Source organism: Pleurodeles waltl, chromosome 3_1, assembly GCF_031143425.1.
Source record: "Pleurodeles waltl isolate 20211129_DDA chromosome 3_1, aPleWal1.hap1.20221129, whole genome shotgun sequence".
Classification (NCBI taxonomy): Eukaryota; Metazoa; Chordata; class Amphibia; order Caudata; family Salamandridae; genus Pleurodeles; species Pleurodeles waltl.
In genome coordinates, this window is record NC_090440.1 from 409,905,128 (window position 1) to 409,927,666 (window position 22,539).

The 22,539-nt window shown below is 47.7% G+C and overlaps 1 protein-coding gene across 3 annotated transcripts in view; it reads left to right on the top strand.

Annotated features, from left to right (window-relative positions):
• MAN2A2 (mannosidase alpha class 2A member 2) overlaps positions 1–22,539 on the top strand; it is a 492,369-nt gene that overhangs the window by 105,761 nt on the left and 364,069 nt on the right. For all 3 annotated transcript variants that reach the window (XM_069222645.1, XM_069222646.1, XM_069222644.1), the window contains exon 7: positions 3,598–3,725. In XM_069222645.1, the coding sequence (XP_069078746.1) occupies positions 3,598–3,725 (128 nt within the window). The remainder of the gene's footprint in view (positions 1–3,597; positions 3,726–22,539) is intronic.

Below are 22,539 nucleotides of genomic sequence, written 5' to 3' on the forward strand. Positions count from 1 at the left end.
TCTACAAGACCATGTCCGCCCAGTTGGAGGGAGGATTCAGTTTCATCTCCCTCACTGGCGGTCCATAACATCAGACAAATGGGTCTTGCAGATCATACAGAAGGGCTCTTCCCTCCCCTTCCAGTCTTTCCCTCCATTGAAAGAACAGCTGATTGAGGATCATTTAATTTTTCTCCACGAGGAAGTTACAGCTCTCTTGGCCAAGGGAGCCATAGAAAGTGTCCCGAAGTCAGAAGTAGGCAGTGGTTGTTACTCCTGCCCCTTTCTGATTCCAAAGAAGAACAAGGGTCTTCGCCCTATCTTGTATTTAGGGGACATCAATCTCTTCCTCAAAAAGGAGAAATTTAAGATACTCACTCTAGCTCAGGTCTTGTCTGCCCTAGTCCAAGGAGACTGGATGGTAGCGTTGGACTTGCAGGATGCGTATTTTCACATCCCCATCCTGCCCGCCCACAGGCGTTACTTGCGGTTCAAGGTGGGCCATAAGCACTTTCAATTTACCATGCTCCCTTTTGGTCTCACCAGTGCCCCTCGGGTGTTCACCAAGGTGATGGCGTTGGTAGCAGCTCATCTGCGCAGGTTGAAGGTTTCAGTCTTCCCCTACCTCGAAGAATGGCTATTGAAGGCTAAGGCTTCTACACCCTAGGCTCTCCTCACCCACCTTCAGACTATGGCGGACCTCCTGCATTAGCTGGGGTTCACTACAAACGTGCCAAAGTCACACCTGATGCCCTCTCAGAAGCTCCCTTTCATTGGGGCTGTTCTGGACACAGTGCAGTTTCAGGTTTATCCTTCCGAGGAGCGAGTCCAGGATATTCAGGTTATGATACCGATGTTTTGGCCTCTATCCTAGATTTCGGTGAGACAGACTCTGAGACTGTTGGGACTCATGGCTTCCTGCATCGTGCTAGTCAAAAATGCCAGATGGCATATGAGGGCTCTGCAGTGGGACGTGAAATTACAGTAGGCGCAGCATCAGAGAAATCTTACCGGCAGGGTTCAGATCTCGAAGGGAACTGCAAAAGACCTGCAGTGGTGGTTAGTGAACTGCGAATGGGTCAAAGGAAGACTTCTCTCCCTTCCACAGCCAGATCTCACAGTAGTGATAAATGCATCACTTCTGGAATGGGGCGGCCATCTGGGAGAGGCGGAGATCAGGGGCCTATGGTCTCCGGCGGAATCCGGACTCCATATCAACTTATTGGAGCTCCGGGCAATCCTGCTAGCATTTAAAGCATTTCTTCCTGTTGTGAAAGGGAAGAGTGGGCAGGTGTTAACAGACAACAACACCGCAATGTGGTACTGCAACAAGCATGGCGGTGTGGGGTCATGGACGTTTTGTCTGGACATGGCTGGAACAACATGGCATAACCCTGGTGGTTCAACACCTGGCAGGTTCTCTGAACGCCAAGGTGGACAAACTCAGCCATCGATGCTTAGCGGATCACAAGTGGTATCTCCATCCGGAGGTGGCGCAAGGACTCTTTCAGCAGTGGGGCGAGCCTTGGTTAGATCTGTTCGCCTCTGTCGAGAACATGCAATGTCAGCAGTATTGCGCATTGTAGTTTCCAAGGCGGCAATTGCTCGCCGACACTTTTCGAAGTAAGTGGAGTTCAGGCCTCCTGTACGCTTTTCTGCCTATACCACTCCTGCCCAGAGTTCTCAAGAAGATCAAGAACAACCGGGCCCAAGTCATCCTAGTAGCTCCGGATTGGGCACGGAGAGTCTGGTATCCCGAGCTTCCTCAAAATGATCATCGATCCTCCGATCAGGCTGCCCCTTTGGGAGGATCTTTTGTCGCAGCAGCAGGGGATGGTTCTCTACCCAAACCTGTCAACTGTGCGCCTTCATGCATGGAGATTGAGCGGCGGCAGTTGATGGCTTTTGACCTGCTGTTAAGTTATTTTGGCAGCTAGACGTCCCTCCACTAAAACGGTATACGCCTGCCGTTGGAAATGCTTTGTATATTATTATACAGAAAGGTCTATTGACCCTCTTTCTGCTTCTCTTTCTGATATTCTTCCCTTCATTCTTTCCCTAGCCCAGCAGGGTTCTGCACTGGGGACTCTCAAGGGTTATCTTTCTGCCTTATCGGCATTTCTTCGGCTGCCTGATCAGCCTTCTCTGTTCAAATCTCCCATTGTACATAGATTGCTCAAAGGGCTTATACATATGTTTCCCCCTACGCCCTTTATTATGCCTCAATGGGACTTAAATCTTGTCCTCACATTTCTGATGTGTGCTCCCTTTGAGCCTTTGCACAACTGTCCCCTCCGGCTGCTCACCATCAAGACAGCCTTCTTAGTGGCAATAACATCCGCCAGGAGGGTGAGTGAGATGCAAGCCCTGTCATCAAAGCCACCATATCCCACTATCTATCCAGACAAGGTGGTTCTCAGAACTCGTGCCTCTTTCCTCCCCAAGGTGGTGACCCCATTTCATCTGGGTCAGAACATCACCTTGCCCACCTTCTTTGCTCCACTTCATCCCTCTAAATAAGAGGAGCGACTCCATCGACTGGACCAAAAAAGAGCGTTGTCGTTCTACCTTGACCACACAAAAGAGTTCTGGGTGGATGACCAACTCTTTGTGGGGTACGTTGGAGCAAAGAAGGGTCGGGCAGTGCAGATGCGAACCATTTCACGCTGGGTGGTTTTCTGCATCAAGATATGCTACTCATTGGCCAGGAAGCAGCTTCCTGAGGGCTTGCGAGCTCATTCTGCAGGGGCAAAGCTGCTACCACTGCGCTAGCACGAGGCGTACCTGTCCTGGAGATCTGTCAGGCGGCAATGTGGGAATCTTTGCATGCCTGGACAGTCAGGTACGAAGAGACTGGCACTTTGCCCGTTCAGTCCTACAGGACTTCTTAGTGTAAAGAGTAGTATCCGCAGCCCACTGCCAGGAGGTTATGGCTTGGGTATCTATTCAAAGGTAACGAATCTGCAGCTAGAAGCCTCTATCAGATGAACAAGTTACTTACCTTTGGAAATGCATTATCTGGTAGTGACTCTAGCTGCAGATTCCTTACACCCACCCATGCCTCCCTGCTCTACGCATATGTCTAGTAGGGTTAGGGTTTATCCCTTTTCAGGGCCCTAGTTTCGCACAGACAAATGTTGTTTCTATCCATGACTCTGCGCTTCTGGCGTGGAAGTTTTGTGGATAAAGAAACTGACATACGCATGCTGAGGTGGTGCCTTTATTGGAGACTGTGACATCAAAAAGAGCTCCACCGACTCCGATAAAGCCACGCGGAGCCGGATGACGCACGCAAATCCGAGTGACAGCACCTGACATTGCGCGCCGGGTATTGCTCGGCAAACAGATTCCGGATTCGAAGCTGGCGCCAGGGAATTCAAAGGTAAGGAATCTGCAGCTAGATAGAGTCTCTACCAGATAATGCGTTACCGAAAGTAAGTAACTTGTTCTTCAGAGTGAAGAGGCGTCTTATGTCCCTAGATAGCCGAACAGTGTTATGTAATGATGGTGCAGCACTTCTATAACTGTTTCAACATAATAACTGTACTTTTCAAATTTGTTGCTGTTTATCTGATTATTTAAATGGTGATATTTAAATGATAATTTCTTGATTTCAAGGTTAGTGGCAAATGGCCAGCTTGAGATGGCAACTGGTGGATGGGTAATGCCTGATGAAGCCAATACGCATTATTTCGCCATCATTGATCAGATGATAGAAGGACATCAGTGGCTGGAGAAGAATATAGGTAAGTAACCCAAAATGACAAGTTGGCTAGTACGGCTTCAAGTTTATGGTTAAGATTGCTTTTATTGTCTTTATAAATGCAATCAATAAATACAGCAATCCTCCCACCTACATCCTAAGGCTGGTGGGGAAATGTCAACCAATTGCAACAAGTAAGAACAAGTGAACTTGTCGAACAGAGGATGGGGTTAGTACTCCGTGACGAATATTGACGTAGTTAATGCCACAAAGAATATTCTAAGCAAAGGGAGGGAAACCTGGCAGCGACGGCTGCCCAGCCACAGACAATTATCTGCCATCCAGACATGATGTCTGACCCCCCTCGGTGCATGTCAAGCAAAGGATTCGCAAGTATAATGGGCACGTAAGTTCTCTGAATTTATCCGAGAGGTAACGAATACAAGAGCCCCATGTTTTATCAAATAATGGCAGTGAGAACATTGCAGCCTTCGTCAATATCTCCGACCCTAGTAGATCCCATAGTTTATGGAGCAAATCTGTAAACGTCTTGATCAAGTCTGTGCCCCTGCGAGAAAGCAAGAGCTGTTTAGCCGCCCCCAGCGCCACCGTCATGATGCAGCCTTTAGTGGATTTCAAAGGGTATGTTAATGAGTTTGGAAGTCCCAGTAAAACATAACTGAGGAATAGGGGAATGTCTGTGTCATATATGTCATCTATCGCGGCTAATACTTCCTGGCAAAAAGCACTTGTTTTAGGACATTGCTACAATATGTGTGTAAGTGTACGTGAATGTCAGCATTGCCACCAGCATGTGTTGTTTCCACCTGGTTTCCAGTGTACAACCCTTGCTGGAGTGTAGTACCACTAGTGAGCTATCTTAAGGAACATCTCCTTATTAGATGTGATACTTGATGAAGCACGGGCGTGGTGTAATATATCATGTCACTCCCTGTCCGTGCAAGTGTGTTCGCATTCAATCTCCCAACTATGTCATGAGGGTGTTTTGGGCAGTTTTGGTGGTGTGACTAGGAATCCATATATGTAAGAGAAGAGACGCTTATTGGAAGTGCTAGTAAGAAGCCACTTCTCAAACGGAGTGTGAGGTCTACTAGTTTGGGGACAAACCGAGGGGAGAGATACCCAATGCTGGAACGCTGTGTACTGCCAGTGGACTGTCGATGGCAGTACATAATCTGCCTGAAGCTAGGAGAATTCCATAAGGCCGCTAAGTCAAAGAGGTCTCTTATCCTTTTACAGTTATCGTCCTGCCACACATCATAGGAGGGGTCAGCCAGTGCAGGTGGGAAGTCAGGATACTCTATAATTGATGTCTTGGGAGAGGTAGGTGTGGATAAACCTTTCTGCGTTTGTACTTTATCCCTTAGCCTCATTGTGGCTTGCACCCTGGGTGAAATGTATACTCCCAGTGAACGGCGTGTCCTTGGCAACCACAGTGTTTTCCAAATGTGGATGCCTGCCACTGCCTGATCGATGAAACACCAATGCTTCTTGGTACTTGGTTGGGACCATTCCACCATATAGCGCAGTTGTGCAGCATGGTAGTAGCTCATTAAGTGGGGGAACCCCAGCCCAGCCTCTGCCTGAGGCAAATAGGCCTGTGCTTTTGCCACCCTCGCTTTCTTTCCGTCCCATAGGAATTCCCATATCAGGCTCTGTAGCATATCTAGGGTATGCAGGGAAGGTAGCAGCAGCACTGCTGGCATGACGTATAGTATTTTTGGCAAGCGCATCATCTTGACTGCCGCTAGGCGACCCAGCCCAGAGGGGCCATATCCCTTCCACCTGGACAGATCTGATCACGCAGTTGCCACGACTGCAGCGTAATTGTGATCTGCCATCGACGCTGGAGTTGAATAGATCTGCAAGCATAAGTATCTCACCCTTTATGTGGCCCAGGTGAATAGAAAGTCAGTCATTAGTAAGGCTTTGTTCGCTTTGGGCACAGTGAGGTTCAATATGAATTAAAGGTTAGTTTTGAACCCCGAGACTTCTCCTGCAGAACCGCTGGCAGAGAAACCAGTGGGGGGGGGAGATCAGAATAGCAGAACATCATCCGCATAGACAGCAATCTTAAGTGACCTTCTGCCCATGATAATGCCAAGTGCTCCATGTACAGGGCAAATATCAAGGACGAAAGGGAGCATCCCTTTCTTGTGCCCCTAGCAATGGGGAAGTGTTGAGACAGGAGACCATTAACACGCACCATCACCTTGAGAGAGGCTCAGTTGCATTGAATCCACTTGCAGAACCGTGGCCCCAACCCCCAACGAGTCAGTACTGTGCGTAGGTATGCCCAGTGGACCCGGTCATATGCCTTTTCCGCATCAGTGGACAGAAGGGAGCGCAGGTATGCGGGAGCGCTGTGTCTTGTCCAGGAGGTGGCATAGGCGCTTGGTATTATCGCTACAGCTCCTTTCAGGGATAAACCCAGTGTGGTCAGGGTCCACCAGCCCCTGCTTGAAGGGAGCTAGTCAGTTGGCCAAAATACCTGTAAATATCTTTGCATCTATGTTTAAGAATGATATGGGGTAGTATGAGGAGCTATATTTGAGGGTCCTCTCCCACTTTGGAGATAACCACAATCATTGCCATTTGCATTGTTGGGGCTAGGAGTGTCCCAAAAACGTTATAAAACAATGTACTGTACCCATCGTGGCCAGATACTTTACCAGGCTGGAGGGGTTGTATGTCCATGAGGACCTTGTTGGGGGTTATGTCTTTATCAATGCAAGCAACATTTGCTGGGGGAATACGAGCAAAAAGGTTTCAATGCTACCTTCATTGAGCTCCTTTGCTGAGAACAGGTTAGCATGAAAGGTGGCAAACTCCTTTCATCTTGTTGAGTCAGAGTGCCATTGTTCGTCTCATGTTGTTGAGTCAGAGTGCCATCGTTCGTCCGCAGCTCAGCTACTTGTGAGCAAAGGCGGTGGGCTAAGAGGCATCCTGCCCTATTCCCTCCCATGTAATATTTTTGCTTTACTCGTAGCAGAGCATATTCTGCCCCATCCCTGTCAAGGACCCTTAATTGCTTGCAGACCGTGTTCAACTGCCGTCACGTTGCCGGTGAGCCAGTGTTTTATGTGCATTTTCTAATCCCCTGACCCAATTTTCCAGTTGTGCACGTTTGATGCATCAGTCTGCATTAAGGGGCGATGCGATGGCAATAAATTGACCCCTGACCACTACCTTCAGGGTGTCCCACAATAATGTGGTGGCTATTGTTGGTGTGTCATTCATGACTAGAAACAACTCTGTTGTGGCTTTTATTTCTGTAAGTGTGCTGTCATAGGTTTAGTGTTGTTGCAGTGCCAGGATCATGGAGACGATGTGGAGCTGAGGGGCTTAAACTGTAGGGCAGAGGTCTTCAAACTGTGGGGCAGGCCCCACTAGGGGGGCATCAAATGATCCCTGGGGGGGGCTCCAGACTCTGGCCAAAAGAAGCATTATACAGATAACAGGCCTTTGTTTTAAGCAGAAGCATGTTACTGCATTTTTGAAAGAGTAACAGTACTTTACTGCAATGTTTAAATAGGTATAGACATATTTAAACATTGCCATCTTTATAAAATAATTGTGAAAAGTTCTGAAGGGGGGCCCAATGATTTTTATTTTTCAACTGGGGGGGCGCGGCATTAAAAAGTTTGGAGACCACTGCTTCTAGGGTATTAGGTGAGTGATTGGAAAGGGCAGCTACACCAATATCTACTGTAGATGTTGCTGTCCTGTGCTTGGCCAGGGGAGCAGGCAGGCCTCCCTGCCCTGTGAATGTGGTCCAGTAGTGGGGTTTGATCTTTAAGCTCTGGGGCTAATAGGCAGAAAAGGCAGACTGCAAATTCCTCCAAGCTTCCTGGTATTCCTACAAGGGAACCTCTTTAATATGGTTATTGGAGCACCGGGACTGGTTCTCCAAATCCTCCAGATGGTTTTGCATTTCTAGATTCATATCTCAAAGTGCGAGTAGTTCTCGACGGTGAGTGGCCAGTTCTTTTTCATGAGAGTCTTGTATTGTTTCAAGAGAGTCCACTTGTTGGCTTAAGTCGCCAATATCTCTTCTGAGTTCTTTTACTTCAAACGCTATTTCTTGTTTAAGGGTTGCAAAATATTCCCTAAGGACTCCAAAGAGTTGCTCCAAGAAAGATCGTGTGACAGGCGTGGCATCTCCCGCCAGTTGTGTCGCATCTTCTGCACCCCCCAGGGTAGTGGAGGTATCTTTGGGCAAGTCTGCCGCCTTCGCCTGAGTTTTGGTGAACAAGTCCCTAAGGGTGCCATTGTTTTTAGGGGCAAGCGCAAAGCGCTCCGTCCCATGCTGTAATCTCTCTTTGGGCTTCTAACCACGCCCATGTCATGTCAGTCTCTTTAATTGGCTCATGGGCTTGCCTTTTGAAATCCGCTTGCTTTCATTTGTGAAAGGCATGCATACGTCATGCCTTTTCTGGTGTTTAGCACACCTACACAGCACCGGTAAACTACTGAAACCATTAGAGGCTCGATGTTTTCAGCATGGTTTCTGGACTACTTTATCTTTTTATTTTCCACGCATTGCGATCACACTGGGGTTTAGATAGCGCAATCACGCTCAGTTTTTCCGTTTTCAATTTCAGTGCAATAATGCTGTTTTTTTTCTTCTAATTTGTGTGGCAAGAAAAGTCAGGTTAGGAGTTTACAACGCTAATAGCTCTAACTCGAGCAAATGCAAGACCCGTTCCATTGCAAATGCTTGTTAGTGTTGCATTGGGATGCCGTTATGGTGCAGGTCTCTCGTGTCGCCAAGAAAATGCAGCTAAAGGCAGTGGGCGAGGCGCTAGGGCTTCTACTGTCCCAGGGGTTGGCAAGTGGACTCTGCACTAGTGATTTGGAGGTAAGGAAATCTCCACCGTTAAAATTCCCATGACAGTCTACTTGGTGCCAGGAGTTTGGGGGGGGGGCTCTGCCGAGTATGCCCGCCCCTCCTCCCGGGCAACAGGGGAGGTCTGGCAGCAGCATGTGGTCCGTCCTGGAGAAGGGGACCGCCACCACACCGCCTCGGCATCCAAGAGTGCCACAGTCCGGATATGACAAGTCTTCTTCTTCCCTGGCCGGCTCCCGCCTCTGACAGGCCCCTCCAGTGTACCTGTTTCAGGGCCCAGATATCCCGGCATACAGGTATCCAGGGGCCTATGACGGCGGTGGCCTGCCATTACTCGCTGCTGGCCGTGCAGTCACAGTCCGTAATCGCCACAGTTAGTGTCACTGATAGCACAGTTGGTGTCACTGATAGCCCCAGCCGATGCTGCCACTCTTTATTCTTGGCAAGGCCGACAGACGATCCGAAGGCCGGCCGCCTAGGAGCTGTACGCCCCTAGGCCTACTGTACCCACCATCTTGTAGATCCCACAGCTGTCCCTTACCAGGCCACCCCGCCCGCCACCACCAGCATCAGCGTGGGGATTCTCTCAGGGGCTGGACCGCATATCGGGGAGCGCAATGATAAATCCAGCCCGGGGATCATCTCGGAGCGACCAGATAAGCTCGAAGTTAAGTTACAGGCAGCGGACATCCTCAAAGGCGCTCCTACATGGGCGTCTTTCTAACCACACCCCCATGGCTTCAAGTTTAAAGCTCACTTCCTCATAAACATTAAATTTTTTGCCAGCGAGGAAATTAATGGCCTGACATCAGACTGCAATTCAGAAACACACTTCTAACTTTTATCTTCGCTGTCTTTGCATCCAGAAACACTTCTTGGTTAAAAAGGTATAAAATGTTACCATTGGCTGCATCTGCTTTCTACTGTTTTGATATTTTCTAATCAGCCTGTCCCCCACCGCCCCCCCACACACACACACACTTTGGAACTGGCCAATATATGACATGAAATTCATTATGCATTTTTAAAATCATACATTGGGGCACCGTATTCTAAGGTTCTCTCCCATAGGATTCTTTTTGATATCCACAGGTCTATTGCAGCACAGATGTAGGATCCCTGGAACCCCACTGAAAAAAACAGTACTCTTATAAAAATAAAAACATGCCTATATGAGACAAAAGCTTGTACTACCCGCTCCCTTTTATTTTACATTTGGGTGATCACACTGTTCAACTACTAACTTTTTAAAAAAACCAAAATTAGGGAACATTTAGCCACCATCCATGGCAGATTAAGATGTTGCACCTTTAAAAATTCCAGAGCTGAGCTATAGATCCTTCCCAACATGCAGTACAGATGAGGCAGTTCGTTTTTCAGGCTTACCAGAGGAGAATCGCTGGACACTTGCCCTTTTACAGGCTTTTTCGCTGATAAACACATTTTGGGTTGTTTTTTTGTCTTCATTGAATGTCATTAAAGTCTTCTTTACGTTCAGTTTCATTTTTTTTGTCGGAATTGCTTTTTCCTCCCTTTTTACCTGACGTGTTGTTCCTTGCACCTTTTTCCCAAAATTTCATGCTAGTTCTCTTAGATAGATGCCCTTTGTGTGAAGGTAAGTACTTCAGGATGGATGATCACGATCTTTGCGCCTCCTGGATTCTCACTCCATTACGTGTAGGACCTGTCTGGAGATGCCTTATCGGCCTCTCAAGGATAGGGAGAGAATTTGTCTGAGGCCAAAGCAGGGAGCAATAGGCAAATCTGCCTCAAGGTGCACTCAAAGCCACTCAGAAGCCCAACATAGTGACTGTGACTCCCATCTCTGAAACATCTGTTATCTGTGAAGCATTATTTCCGAAGGCTCAAGTAAGACGCATGGCACTGATTCCAGGTCTGATCGAACCAACTTCACACACTTTTCTAAGTCATTCTTTTATTACACTAACAGCTGCTAAGAAGAATAGAAGTGCAGAGCTCCAGAATCAGATCCCCTCTTTCTGAGAGAAAATCCAGCACCTAATGTCTTAGTGGTGTCTGCTGCAAGAAAGCATTTCAACTCCCTTGGATCAATTTCCCTGCACCAGAAAAGGAAAGTAAAATAATGAACTCCTGTGGCAAAGGCGTTTGCTCCCATCCTTCACACAATGGCCCTACAGCAAGTGGCTATGGAATTCAGTTAACCAATTCTTGAAGACAGTTCCTGCAGATGACAGAAAAGATTTCGAGAACACTCTTCTTCAAGAAGCATGATTACTTTTGATCATGCCACCAATGAGGCCAAAGATTCAGTGGATTTGTCTATAAGACATGTTTGTCAGAGTGTGCCGATCAGGTGCAGATCTTGACTTAGATTTGCCACTTATTCTCCTCAAGCTAAACAAATAAAATTGCCAATGCCTTTTACTGGAAAATCTCTGTTTGACCTACACACAGATGACAAGCTCCGATGAATGAGCCTGAGTCAGAGACCCTCAAACTAGTGGGAATGGAAAAGAAAGCAAGAATCCTGATAGTCCATTTTAAAGATTATGGTAAAGGTCAACCTCGTTCCTATATGCACTTTTGATGGAGGCAGCTGCAACTTCAGTGACGAGAATAACAACCTCAAATACAGTATTTTCAAAAGAATTCTAAAAAAATGAATTTTCAACACAGCACCAAAACTGTGGGTAGAGCCCCTCCAGCAAAGCATTGACTAACACCTTTTGTCAGCAATCCGGTGGGAAGGAATGACAATTTTCCCTCACCACAGAAAATAGCAAGCAACAGCACAGTATCAGTATTGTTAAATCTGGTTTCAAAATAAGATTCTGTTCTTCTGAATGTTCCATACCACCGAAAATGACCAATCATCTACAATACAATGTTTGACACTGGAAGTTATGACTCTATTAAGGAGCAATCGAAAAAGTCTCAGAGTGAAACAGATTCATTGCTGTTATTTCTTGGTTCAGACAAGAGGTCAAACTGGAATCCTGTCATATATTAGCTCTCAGCATACAAAGAAATGGGTGAAAAGAGAAGGTTTCACAAGCTGACTCTTTACACAATCTTTCCCCATATTCCCAAAGGAGTTTGGTGAGCATCATTAGATTTAGAAAATGCCTGCTTTCATACCACAGTCTTCAAGATACATCTGAAATTCCTCTGCTTCACAGTGTACTAATTGAAAGTTCTGCTGTTCAGCACAGAGAGTTTTCTCAAAATGCCTTTCAGTTCTAGTGCCAATACTGAATAACAGGGGAATGTTAGTCTACTTGTACTTGGATGACTGGTTAGTGAAAGTCGACACCCTATTCAGATTGCATTAGGACATAGTCACCATTCTATCACTAATTCATGGTTTGAGTCTACAAATCAGTTCATTCAAATTAATTCACCAAAATTCAGACAACACATATTTAGAAGCCATAATCGACACACTCTTAAAGTGTGTCTCCTTCAAATAGACTGTCACCTTTATGTATGAAGATTGTTTCACTGAATGTAACAGCTGAGTCTGGCAGATACCATCTCTTCTGGGCAGCAAGGCATCTTGCACTTCTCTTGTTCCCAGGGCGTCCACTACATGACTGCCTAGAAGGTCAATGTTGTCAGAAAACTGGAGACTGGGATCAGAAAATCACTCTGGACACATTGACCCTTTGGTATCTTGAGATCTGGTGCAGTAGAACAAACATGATGAAGGGAGTCCCATTCAAGAAACCTCAAATCTCCATCTCTGTTACTATGGGTGCATCACTAGAAGGCTGGGGAGCTCACTTGGGAGATCTTTGAGCAAAATGCAAGGCAAATGGTCTCCCGACAAGGAACTTTACCACATCGATATGCTGGAGTTGAGAGCCATCCATCGCTCACTGAAATTGTTAATTTCATCTACATTGCTCATCCTTACAGTCAACACAATCGCCATCCATTACATCAACAAGCAAAGGCACACATTTCAGAGTCTTCTCAAGAGTATATAATTGAATCTGGGACTGGGCTTTGTTATCTCAGATGGCAATACATCATCCAAATCTACTGAGCACAAAGACAAACGGCAAACATCTGCCAGAACATCACTAATAGGCAATAGATGACACTGAGCTTCAAAGCATCTTCGATTAATGGGGTACTCTGGAAATGGACCCGTTTGCCACAAAAGAAAATTTAAAAATGCCATGCCTTTGCATCCAGACCGCAGATTCCGGGCCAATGCCCTTTGATAGACTGGTGAGGGACTTTCACATACACATTTCCACTGCTTACCAATGTCATCACCAAGATGATGCAGTGTGATATGAAAATGTTACTGATAGCACTGGATTGGCCAAGGCAGTGGTGGTTCTCAGACCTTTTCTGCCAATTGTCTTAACCTCACAAGAGGCTTCTGCTTAAACCAAACATGTTTACCAGGATGCCTGTCGGGATTTACCAACCCAGCCTTCAATGGCTGAACTTGACTTCTTGTCTCCTGAATAATTGCAATACACCCAATTTCATTTCTTCCTTGGGTACTTTATATTATGTTTTCCTAATTGGTGGGTTCCCTTCCTGAACCAATACACAAGGCAGATCTCCAGCATATTACTTCTAATGTCACTTTTCTGGTTGCTGTCACTTAAGTGAGGAAAGTGAGTGAGTTTCAGGCTCTCTGTTCCTAGGAAGTGTCCACTGTAGGAAAGTTTCTTTAACAACTCATCCTTCCTTTTTTCCAAGAATAGTTTCTGTTTTTCATGTACATCAGTCTCTTTTCTCACGTTCTTTCCAGACAATTTCTCTCCAGCAGAAAGAATCTCTCATACCATATGTACCTCGATAAGATTAAGGGCCTGATTTAGAGTTTGGCGGAGTGGTTACTCCATCACAAACCTGACGGATGTCCCATCTGCTGTAGTACAAGTTACATGGGCTGTAAGAGAATTGTGATACTGCAGACTGGATAGCCGTCATGTCTTCTTACAGAGTAACCTCCTCCTCCAAACTCTAAATTGGGCACTAAATCTGTCAATCCCCAAAAATATTTATACCTATTGCACAAACTGTACAGGTTTAGCTTCTGTGACACAAAACATAGCTAGATTATTTGTTTCTTGAATCCTGACATGCTATCAAATGGCGAGTAAGTCCTGGTTAAGAGTAGGTTTCATTCTACTCGTGGGAAACCAGCTACCATTGCTGTCATGAGAAATGCCCCTATCCAGGATATATGTAAAGCAGCAACCTGGAGATTGGTTCACACCTTTGCCAAACATTGTTGTTTTAAATCTGATTCCAGAAAGGATACTCTAGTTGGGCAGGATTGTTTGCCCAGTCTATTTGCTCAGTAGTAGTCTTTGTCTCTTCGCTACTGTCCTTCAGCTGCTCCTCCGGGACGAGACCTCGTTTAGCTCGGTAAATCCCATGTCAGAAAATAAAAGTAGTTTATCTGTAATCCTAGTTCTCTGACATGTGAATTCTCTCTGAATCCATAAGCATACCCCCTGCTCTCCTTTTTTCAAAGGACCATTGGCATAAGGACTTTGATTATATTTGATATCTCTTATCTCCTTCAAAAAGAACTGTATCACAGACCCTGCATTGCATGCTTGGAAGGCTTCCTATCGCAATGTGTCTTAATTTGGTCCTGCTTGTGCTCTGTCTAGTAGAGGCTACATTTTCCTAGTTTTTTAGGTTTTAAAAAGGGAGAATTTCAGTAGTGTTTTCAGCCAAATGTAAAATTTCATTTTGGCTAATTGAGACTAGTTTTTAAGCTAAAAAAAAGTAGGAAATATTGTCTATTGCAGGCAAGTTTTTTTATACTCTGATTGTGTTTCGATTGGTGTTACAGAGATCCTGCACATGTGTGGGGATAGTCAATTTCTTTACTCATGACGGAGAAGTAGGATTACAAGTAAGCAACTTTTCCTTTGAACACGCTTTTAACACTGTGTAGATGATCTTCGCTTTTACTTTCACTTGCACTAATTTATTTTTAAGAAGGGCAGGTTTTTCTATTGATGTAAAAGAGAATGGTTGTATGTTGTTATGGTCAGATGGGACGTTTTAAGATCTGATTTAGAAGGAGGTGTATATGCGGTTATAGCTAAGGATTGTGGTTCACAGAAATGCCTGCATACCAGAACTAAACTTAGCTGCACAAAATGTGGCATCTACAAATAACATCTGTAGGAAAATCACTCTTTTTGGCATGGTTACCCCCACTTTTTGCCTGTTTATCAGTGTGCTTAGAATTTTTTCACTGGGATCCTGCTAACCAGGACCTCAGTGATGGTGCTTTCACCTCTAAATTTGGTTGCTTTGGTACCCTTTACCCCACAGTTGGCATACGGGTGTACCCCTGTAAACCCCTAGTATATGGTACTTAGGTCCCCAGGGCATTGGTACACCAGGGGTTCCCCATGGGCTGCAGCATGTATTATGCCCCCCATGGGAGCTGATGTAAACTGTGTCTTCAGACCTGCCATTGCAGCCTGCGTGAGAAGATGCATGCACCCTATCTGATAGAGACTTCTAGTCGCAGATTCCTTACCTTTGAATTTCCTCAGGCGTCAGTCTGGATCCGGAGATCTTTCTTCGAGCGGCTCCTCTGCACGCCGTCAGGTGGCGTTGGTCGACTCCGCGGGCGTCGTTGGCGTCATGTTTGCCGTGATGAAGTTGCAGTCGTATATAGGCGCCACCCCCGTGCACTGACATCAGTTCTTTTCTTTCCGCGCCAGCCTACATGCAGATCTGGAGAGAGCTACCTCAGTAATTTTTTGACTATGACAACACTTTTGTTGAATTCTTTTTGACGAGGTCGTGGATGCGTCGAAGGATGTCCCGCAAGACCAGTTTTAAACCATGCGACTCCTGTCACCGAACAATGTCAGTGACAGATCCGCACCTCGTCTTTGGTGCCTGGAGTGCGATCATGACCCGAAGTCATGCTCCGAGTGTCGGGCCATGAACCCCAAAAGCTTTGAGGAAGTGGTCCCTAAAGCTCATGGCGGCGCGACACTTGACTCCACGGCGCTCAGGGTCTCATTCGAGAGAAAGGTCTCGAGACCGTCCGCAGAGTCACCACCACTCTTCATCCTTGAAGTCATCAGGGCATTCAGGTCATAAGAAGAAGAAGGACAAACGTTCTTCGACTTCACCCCGTCGCTCGTATGATGCGGCGCGGGAAGATCGTCAACGCTCTAGGCCTCTGTCCTCAGAGCCTTCATCTGGGTCAGCCCTGCGCTTCCCCCGACTTCCCGGGAGCCGGAGCCACCCCTGCCCAGCTCAAAGAGTTTTATGAGGCAATGCGCCTCCATTTTGCCCAGAACAACCCACCTTCAGCGCCCTCGGGCAGAGGTGAGTTGGTGGGAGCCCCTCGGGTTCGAAGTCGTAGGCTTCGGCCACGGCTCCAGAGGGCTCCTCTGGATCTAATCCCGGATCCGTCCCGATGCCGGTTGTGCCACAGCGACCTTTCCCGGCGTCGGGTCAGATGGCAACGCTCTGGATGTCGGTTGGGCCCACAATCAACATCAATCCCATTCTCATACCCGACGACCCGGAGCCAGAACGACGTCGCTCGACGCCGATCAACGCCAATTCCGTTCTCTATGGGCTCTCCTGGGCCTAGGGTTGATCCAGACCCTTATGCTTATGGGTATGGATTTGGGATTTGGGGAGAGTTTGGAGGTGATGCTGGACCCTTTAGAATACCAGCTTTACCCCCAGATGGACTGGGTGCAGGATTTGGGTGATGCCAGTGGTGTAAACACCTCACCTGACAGTGGTATGCTCTCTCCTCCTTCCGTGGCTACGGAGGAGGGTGCCTCATACTTCATGGTGACGAGAAGGGCGGTTGAGGTCTTTGACCTCGAGCTATCTTCTGTGGAGGTTAGGCCTAATATCCTAACCGACGTACTTCAACCGGGATCTTCCTCATCAGAACCCCTTTTCCCTTTAATGAAGCACTGACATACATCTTTTTGGGTACTTGGTCCAGACCCAGCACAGGGCCTCCTGTGAATAGGACGATTGCCCGCCTCCATCGGCCTGTGCTGACAGAACCAAAATTCCTCACCCAACACCCCATGCCTGAGAGCCTTGTCATCCAGGCTTCCTCTTCATCTGGCGCATTCCCTGCAGCACCCCCAGATAGGGAATCAAAAAGACTGGACAACTTGGGGAAGAAGTTGTTTTCTTCCAACAGTCTAGCACTGCAGACCGTGAACACTGCATGCCTTTTGGGCCAGTATTCCCATACTGTCTGGGAAACGGTCAAGCAAGTGCTGCCCAGAGTTACAGAGGAGACCCGAACTATACTTTCCCAAGCCGTAACAGATGGGAGGGACGCAGCGAAGTTCATAATTCGTTGTGGACTGGATACGACTGACTCTCTGGGCAGATCGGTTGCATCGACTGTGGCATTGAGACGCCACGCCTGGCGGAGAACATTTGGCTTCTCAGGGGATGTCCAGCAATCCCTGATGGACATGCCCTTTGGCACATGTCTCTTCGGAGACAAAACTGACTTGGCGCTCAAGCGATTTAGGTATTCCCGAGCCATGGCCCGGTCCCTTGGCCTCACGTCTGCTTCTAGACCCCAGAGGTCCGCCTTTTGCCCCATTTGTGGCTACGGAAGGGGCACCCAACCACGTCCTTTTCCCCCCTGACATTCGACCCGCGCATTCTGTACAGCCCCTGTGCGGCCGCAGGATTCCACGCACCTGGGGATCAGGGAGCCAGCGGGTCACCCAGTCCACCCCAGCCCACGCTTCAACCTCCAAACCTTCCTAGTCCGCGGGTACACCAGGAACCAGTTGGTGGCAGGATTCACCATCACCTGCCCCATGGCTCCTCCAGCCATGCCACCTTCATACAATCGCATATCGGAGGATCATATGCCGCTTCTCCACGAGGAAGTCCAAGCCCTTTTGGCCAAAGGAGCTATAGAGAGGGTTCCGTTGCCGGAAGTATGCCGTGGTTGCTATTCCCACTACCTTCTGGTGCCTGAAAAAGGACAAGGGTCTTCTCCTTTTTGAGGAAGAGGTTGAGGGACCGAAGATCAAATATAGGACGAAGTTCAAAATGTTGACATTGGCTCAGGTCCTATCTGCCCTGGATCCCAGAGACTGGATGGTAGCGTTGGACTTGCAAGACACATACTTCACCATTCCCGTCTTGCTGGCCCACAGACGTTACGAACGATTCGTGGTAGATCACGAGCACTTTCAGTTTACTGTGCTCCCTTTTGGCCTTACCAGTGCTCCTTGGGTGTTCACGAAAGTGATGTTAGTGGTGGGAGCTCATCTGCGCAGGTTAGGGATCCCAGTCTTCCCCTACCTCGACTATTGGCTGTTGAAGGCAAACTCACCCCAGACAGTCGACTCCCACCTCCAGACTATGGTACAACCTTTTACATTCGCTGGGGTTCACTATCAACGTGACAAAGTCACACCTTACTCCTTCTCAGACACTCCCTTTCATCGGAGCTGTTCGGGATACAGTGCAGTTTCGGGCATATCCTCCCGAAAAGCGAGTGCAGGATATTCGGGCTATGATACCGATGTTTCAGCGTTTCAGCCTCTATCCTGGATTTCGGTGCGAATGCCTCTGAGGCTGCTGGGCCTCATGGCCTCCTGCATCCTGTTCAAAAGGCCAGATGGCATATGCGGGCTCTGCAGTGGGACCTGAAGTTCCAGTGGGTGCAGCATCAGGGGAATCTCTCCGATAAGGTGTAGATCTCGGAAGGAACTGCGAGAGACCTGTAGTGGTGGTTAACAAATCAGGATTGGGCCAAAGGCAGATCCCTCTCCTTTCCTCAACCTGATCTTACAGTTGTGACAGATGCGTCACAACTTGGATGGGGCGGCCACATGGGAGAGGTGGAGATCAGGGGCCTTTGGTCTCTGACGGAAACTGTGCTCCATATCAATCACCTGGAACTCCGAGCGATTCAACTAAAATTAAAACCATTCCTTCCCTCTCTCAAGGGGAAAGCAGTGCAAGTGTTCACAGACAACACCACCGCCATGTGGTACTGCAACAAACAATTGAGTGCGGTCGTGTACCCTTTGTCAAGAGGCTCTTCGCCCCTGGACATGGCTGGAACATCAGGCCATTTCCCTGGTGGTTCAACACCTGGCGGGCTCCTTGAATGCCATAGCAGACGAACTCAGCCGACGAAACGCGGTCGGTCACGAATGGTGCCTCTATCCGGAGGTGGCGCAAGGTCTTTTCCTTCAGTGGTGCAACCTTGGTCAGACTTGTTCGCCTCTGTAGAGAACACGCAATGTCAGCTGGTTTGCCCGTTGGAGTTTCTAAGACTGCACTCGCTCGGCGACGCCTTTCTACCCATACCACTTCTGCCCAGAGTTCTGAAGAAGATCAGGCAAGACCGGGCCTAAGTTATATTGGTGGATCCGGACTGGGCTCGAAGAGTCTGGTATCCCGAGCTGTTGAACATGGCCATAGCTCCTCCGATCAGACTGCCTCTTCAGGAGGATCTTCTGTTGAAGCAGCAAGGGAGGGACCTCCATCCGAACCTGTCCACACTCCGCCTCCTTGCGTGGAGATTAGCAGCAACAGTTGATGTCTTTTGCCCTGCTACCTGAAGCCTGTAACGTTATCTTGGCAGCCAGATGTCCCTCAACTAAAACCGCATACACATGTCGTTGGAAGAAATTTGTGGCATGGTGCATCGACAAATCTGTCGATCCTTTATCTGCTCCTCTTTCTCAAGTCCTCCTCTTTATTCTTTCCCTTGCCCAGCAGGGTTCCACCCTGGGCCCTTTTAAGGGATTTCTTTCTGCTATCTCTGCTTTCTTGAGGTTACCAGATCAGCCTTCCTTATTTAAATCTCCTATTGTTGGGAGGTTTCCTAAAGGCCTCACACATCTCTTACCTCCTATCCCATGCATCATGCCCCAGTGGGATCTAAGGGCCAGATGTAGGTAGGTAAAAATTTGCGAATCGGAAATAGCGACTCCATGCGAATCGCTATTTCCGACTCGTAAAACCAAATGCTATAAAGACTCGCCATACCAAATTCAATACAATTCCAGACTGTGGAATACTGCACATTTCTAATGATATCATAGTTTAGCTATTAAAAGGTTTTGTTCGTTTCACAACATAACTGAGCTATGTGTGTCTGACATTAGTGAGTGTGGTCACGGTTGCCACGTACCTGCCAAAGTATTGGGTTGCAATGTGGTTCCGTCTCTGTCTGCCCTCATTTGCAATGCTTCTATCCCCAGTCTGTCGGTGTGGTAGCTCTTGCTCCTCATCCTCCCTGTCTGTGTCTTCAGGGGTGAGATGTAGCCCACGTCTGGTGGCAATGTTGTGTAGGATGGCACAGGCGGCAACTATCTTGCATGCAGTTTCTGGGGCATACTGGAGCGCAGCTCCACTTTTGTGGAGGCATCTGAATCTTGCCTTGAACAAGCCAAAGGTCCTCTCAACTACAGTTCTGGTCCGCCGATGTGCAATGTTATATCGCCTCTCTTTCTGATTGCCAGGTGTCAGGTATGGGGTGAGTATCCATGGTCTCAGGGCATATGCACTGTCGCCTGTTTGACAAAAAAGGCAAATTTAGCAGGGCATCACAGGGTTACACAGTGACCTGCAAGTTTGGCTTCTGAGTGTAGTCACCAATACCTAATAGATATCTGTCTCCAAACTCCCCACGTTCTAGGCGTTGGTGTATCCCACTGTGCCTGAATATGTACTCCCTGGATATTTAGCTACAATGTCAGTAATGACATTATGGGCGTCACATACCACTTGGATGTTTAGTGAGTGGGTACATTGCCTATTGCGGAACACATATTCCAGATTTGTAGGTGGGCAAATTTGTATATGTGTCCCGTCCACACACCCTATTACATGGGGGAAGTTGGCAATTCTGTAGAAGTCCAACTTGGTGCTGTTCATTTCTGCCTCATTCCTGGGTAGGTATATATATCTGGACATGTGTGCGAGTATGGCATCTAGGAAATGTCTGAAGAATCGTGAGAGTGCACTTTGGGATACCCCACCTGCCACAGCAATCACCCCCTGATAGCTACCCGAGGCTAAGAGTTGCAGTGAGCATAGCACTTGCACATGTGTGGGGATGGCGCAGCCTCACATTGTCTGTCGTTCAAGCTGAGGATTCAGCAGTTCAATTATTTCTAAGATAACAGCACTGCTCAGTCTATATTTGTCATAAATCTCCTCCTCAGTTTGTTGGAATAGTGTCTGCCTGGTTCGGTATATCCTCGGCTGTCTCTGCCTCCTCCTCCTCTTCTAGGCAGCCTGGACTCTCCTCCTCCATGCAATCACGTACAGTTCAGCCATTTTGAGTCACCCAGATGCCTTCTGGGTCTCCTTTTATACTTTGGTTCTGGCTACCACCTGCTCTGAATCAGTGCTAATCTGGATGTGCAAAACAGGTTTTTTGCAAACAGTCGCAAATTGCGACTGGCTTTTGCATATGGTTTGCGACTCGCAATTTGCGACTTCCTGATTGCGGGTTGCAAAATCAGGTTGCAATTTTTGCGAGTCGGTGCTGGGTCGCATCGCTATTTGCTATTCAGAAATTGTATTTTTGCATCCCATTTCAGATTTTGCGGGGTCGCAAATAGCAATTCGGGCCATTTGCGACTCGCAAAACTTTGCTACATCTAGCCCAAAACCTGGTATTAACATACCTTATGTGTGCCCCGTTTGAACCACTTCACAACTGCCCTTTACGGCTCTTAACCATCAAGACTGTCTTTTTAGTTGCCATTACCTCTGCCCGCAGAGTAAGTGAACTCCAGGCTCTGTCATCTAAGCCACCTTTCCTGGCAATACATTCTGATAAAGTGGTACTTCGCACAAGGGCTTCTTTCCTACCTAAAGTAGTGACACCCTTCCATGTCGGACAGTCCATCACCTTGCCTACCTTTTATGCACCCCCACATCCCTCTCATGAAGAGGAGATACTCCACTGTCTGGACCCAAAAAGAGCGATGGCGTTCTACCTTAATCATACCAAAGACTTCTGGGTAGACAATCAACTCTTTGTGGGATATGTTGGTGCAAAGAAGGGCAAGGCGGTGCAAAAGAGAACCATTTCACGATGGGTGCTCTTATGCATCAAAAAGAGCTACGCTCTGGCGAAGAAGCAACCTACTGAAGGTTTGCGTGCTCACTCCACCAGAGCTACTGCTGGACATCTGTCGGGCAGCGACGTGGGCATCTCTGCACACTTTTACCAAACAATACTGCCTGGACAGTCAGGTCCGAAGGGGTGGCTACTTTGGCAGTTCGGTCCTGCAGGACTTCTTGGTGTGATCTTGGTTCGCAGCCCACAATGGTATTGCTCGGGTATCTATTCAAAGGTAAGGAATCTGCAACTAGAAGTCTCTAACAGATTTACAAGTTACTTACCTTTGGTAACGATATATCTGGTAGAGACATATTCTAGTTGCAGATTCCTTACCGACCCACCCATCCTCCCTGCACTGCGAACTGCCATGAAGTCGACCAAGGCCACCTGGCGGCGCTCAGAGGTACTGCTCGAAGAAAAATCTCAGCATCCAGACTGACGCCTGGGGAAATTCAAAGGTAAGGAATCTGCAACTGGAATATGTCTCTCCCAGATATATCGTTACCAGAGGTAAGTAACTTGTACTTCACTACTGGTGTGTGCACCAGGTCACTGTAAGTCACCCCTGTGGTAGGCTGTTCTAGCCCAGAGGGCAGGGTGCCAGTTCCTGTGTGTGAGGGCACCCCTGCATGAGCAGAGGTGCTCCTACAAATTCCAGTTCCAATGCACTGGACTTTGTAAGTGCGGGGAAGCCATTTTACCTATGTACTGGCCACAGGTCATTCACTACCTGTGGTCCAGCTACTTAATGGTAACTCTCAACCTAGGCATGTTTAATACCAAACATGTCGGAATCATACCCCAATACTAATGCCAGTATTGGTGGCATGATTCCATGCACTCTGGGGGCTCCTTAGAGGAACCCCCAGTATTGCTCCTACCAGTCTTCTA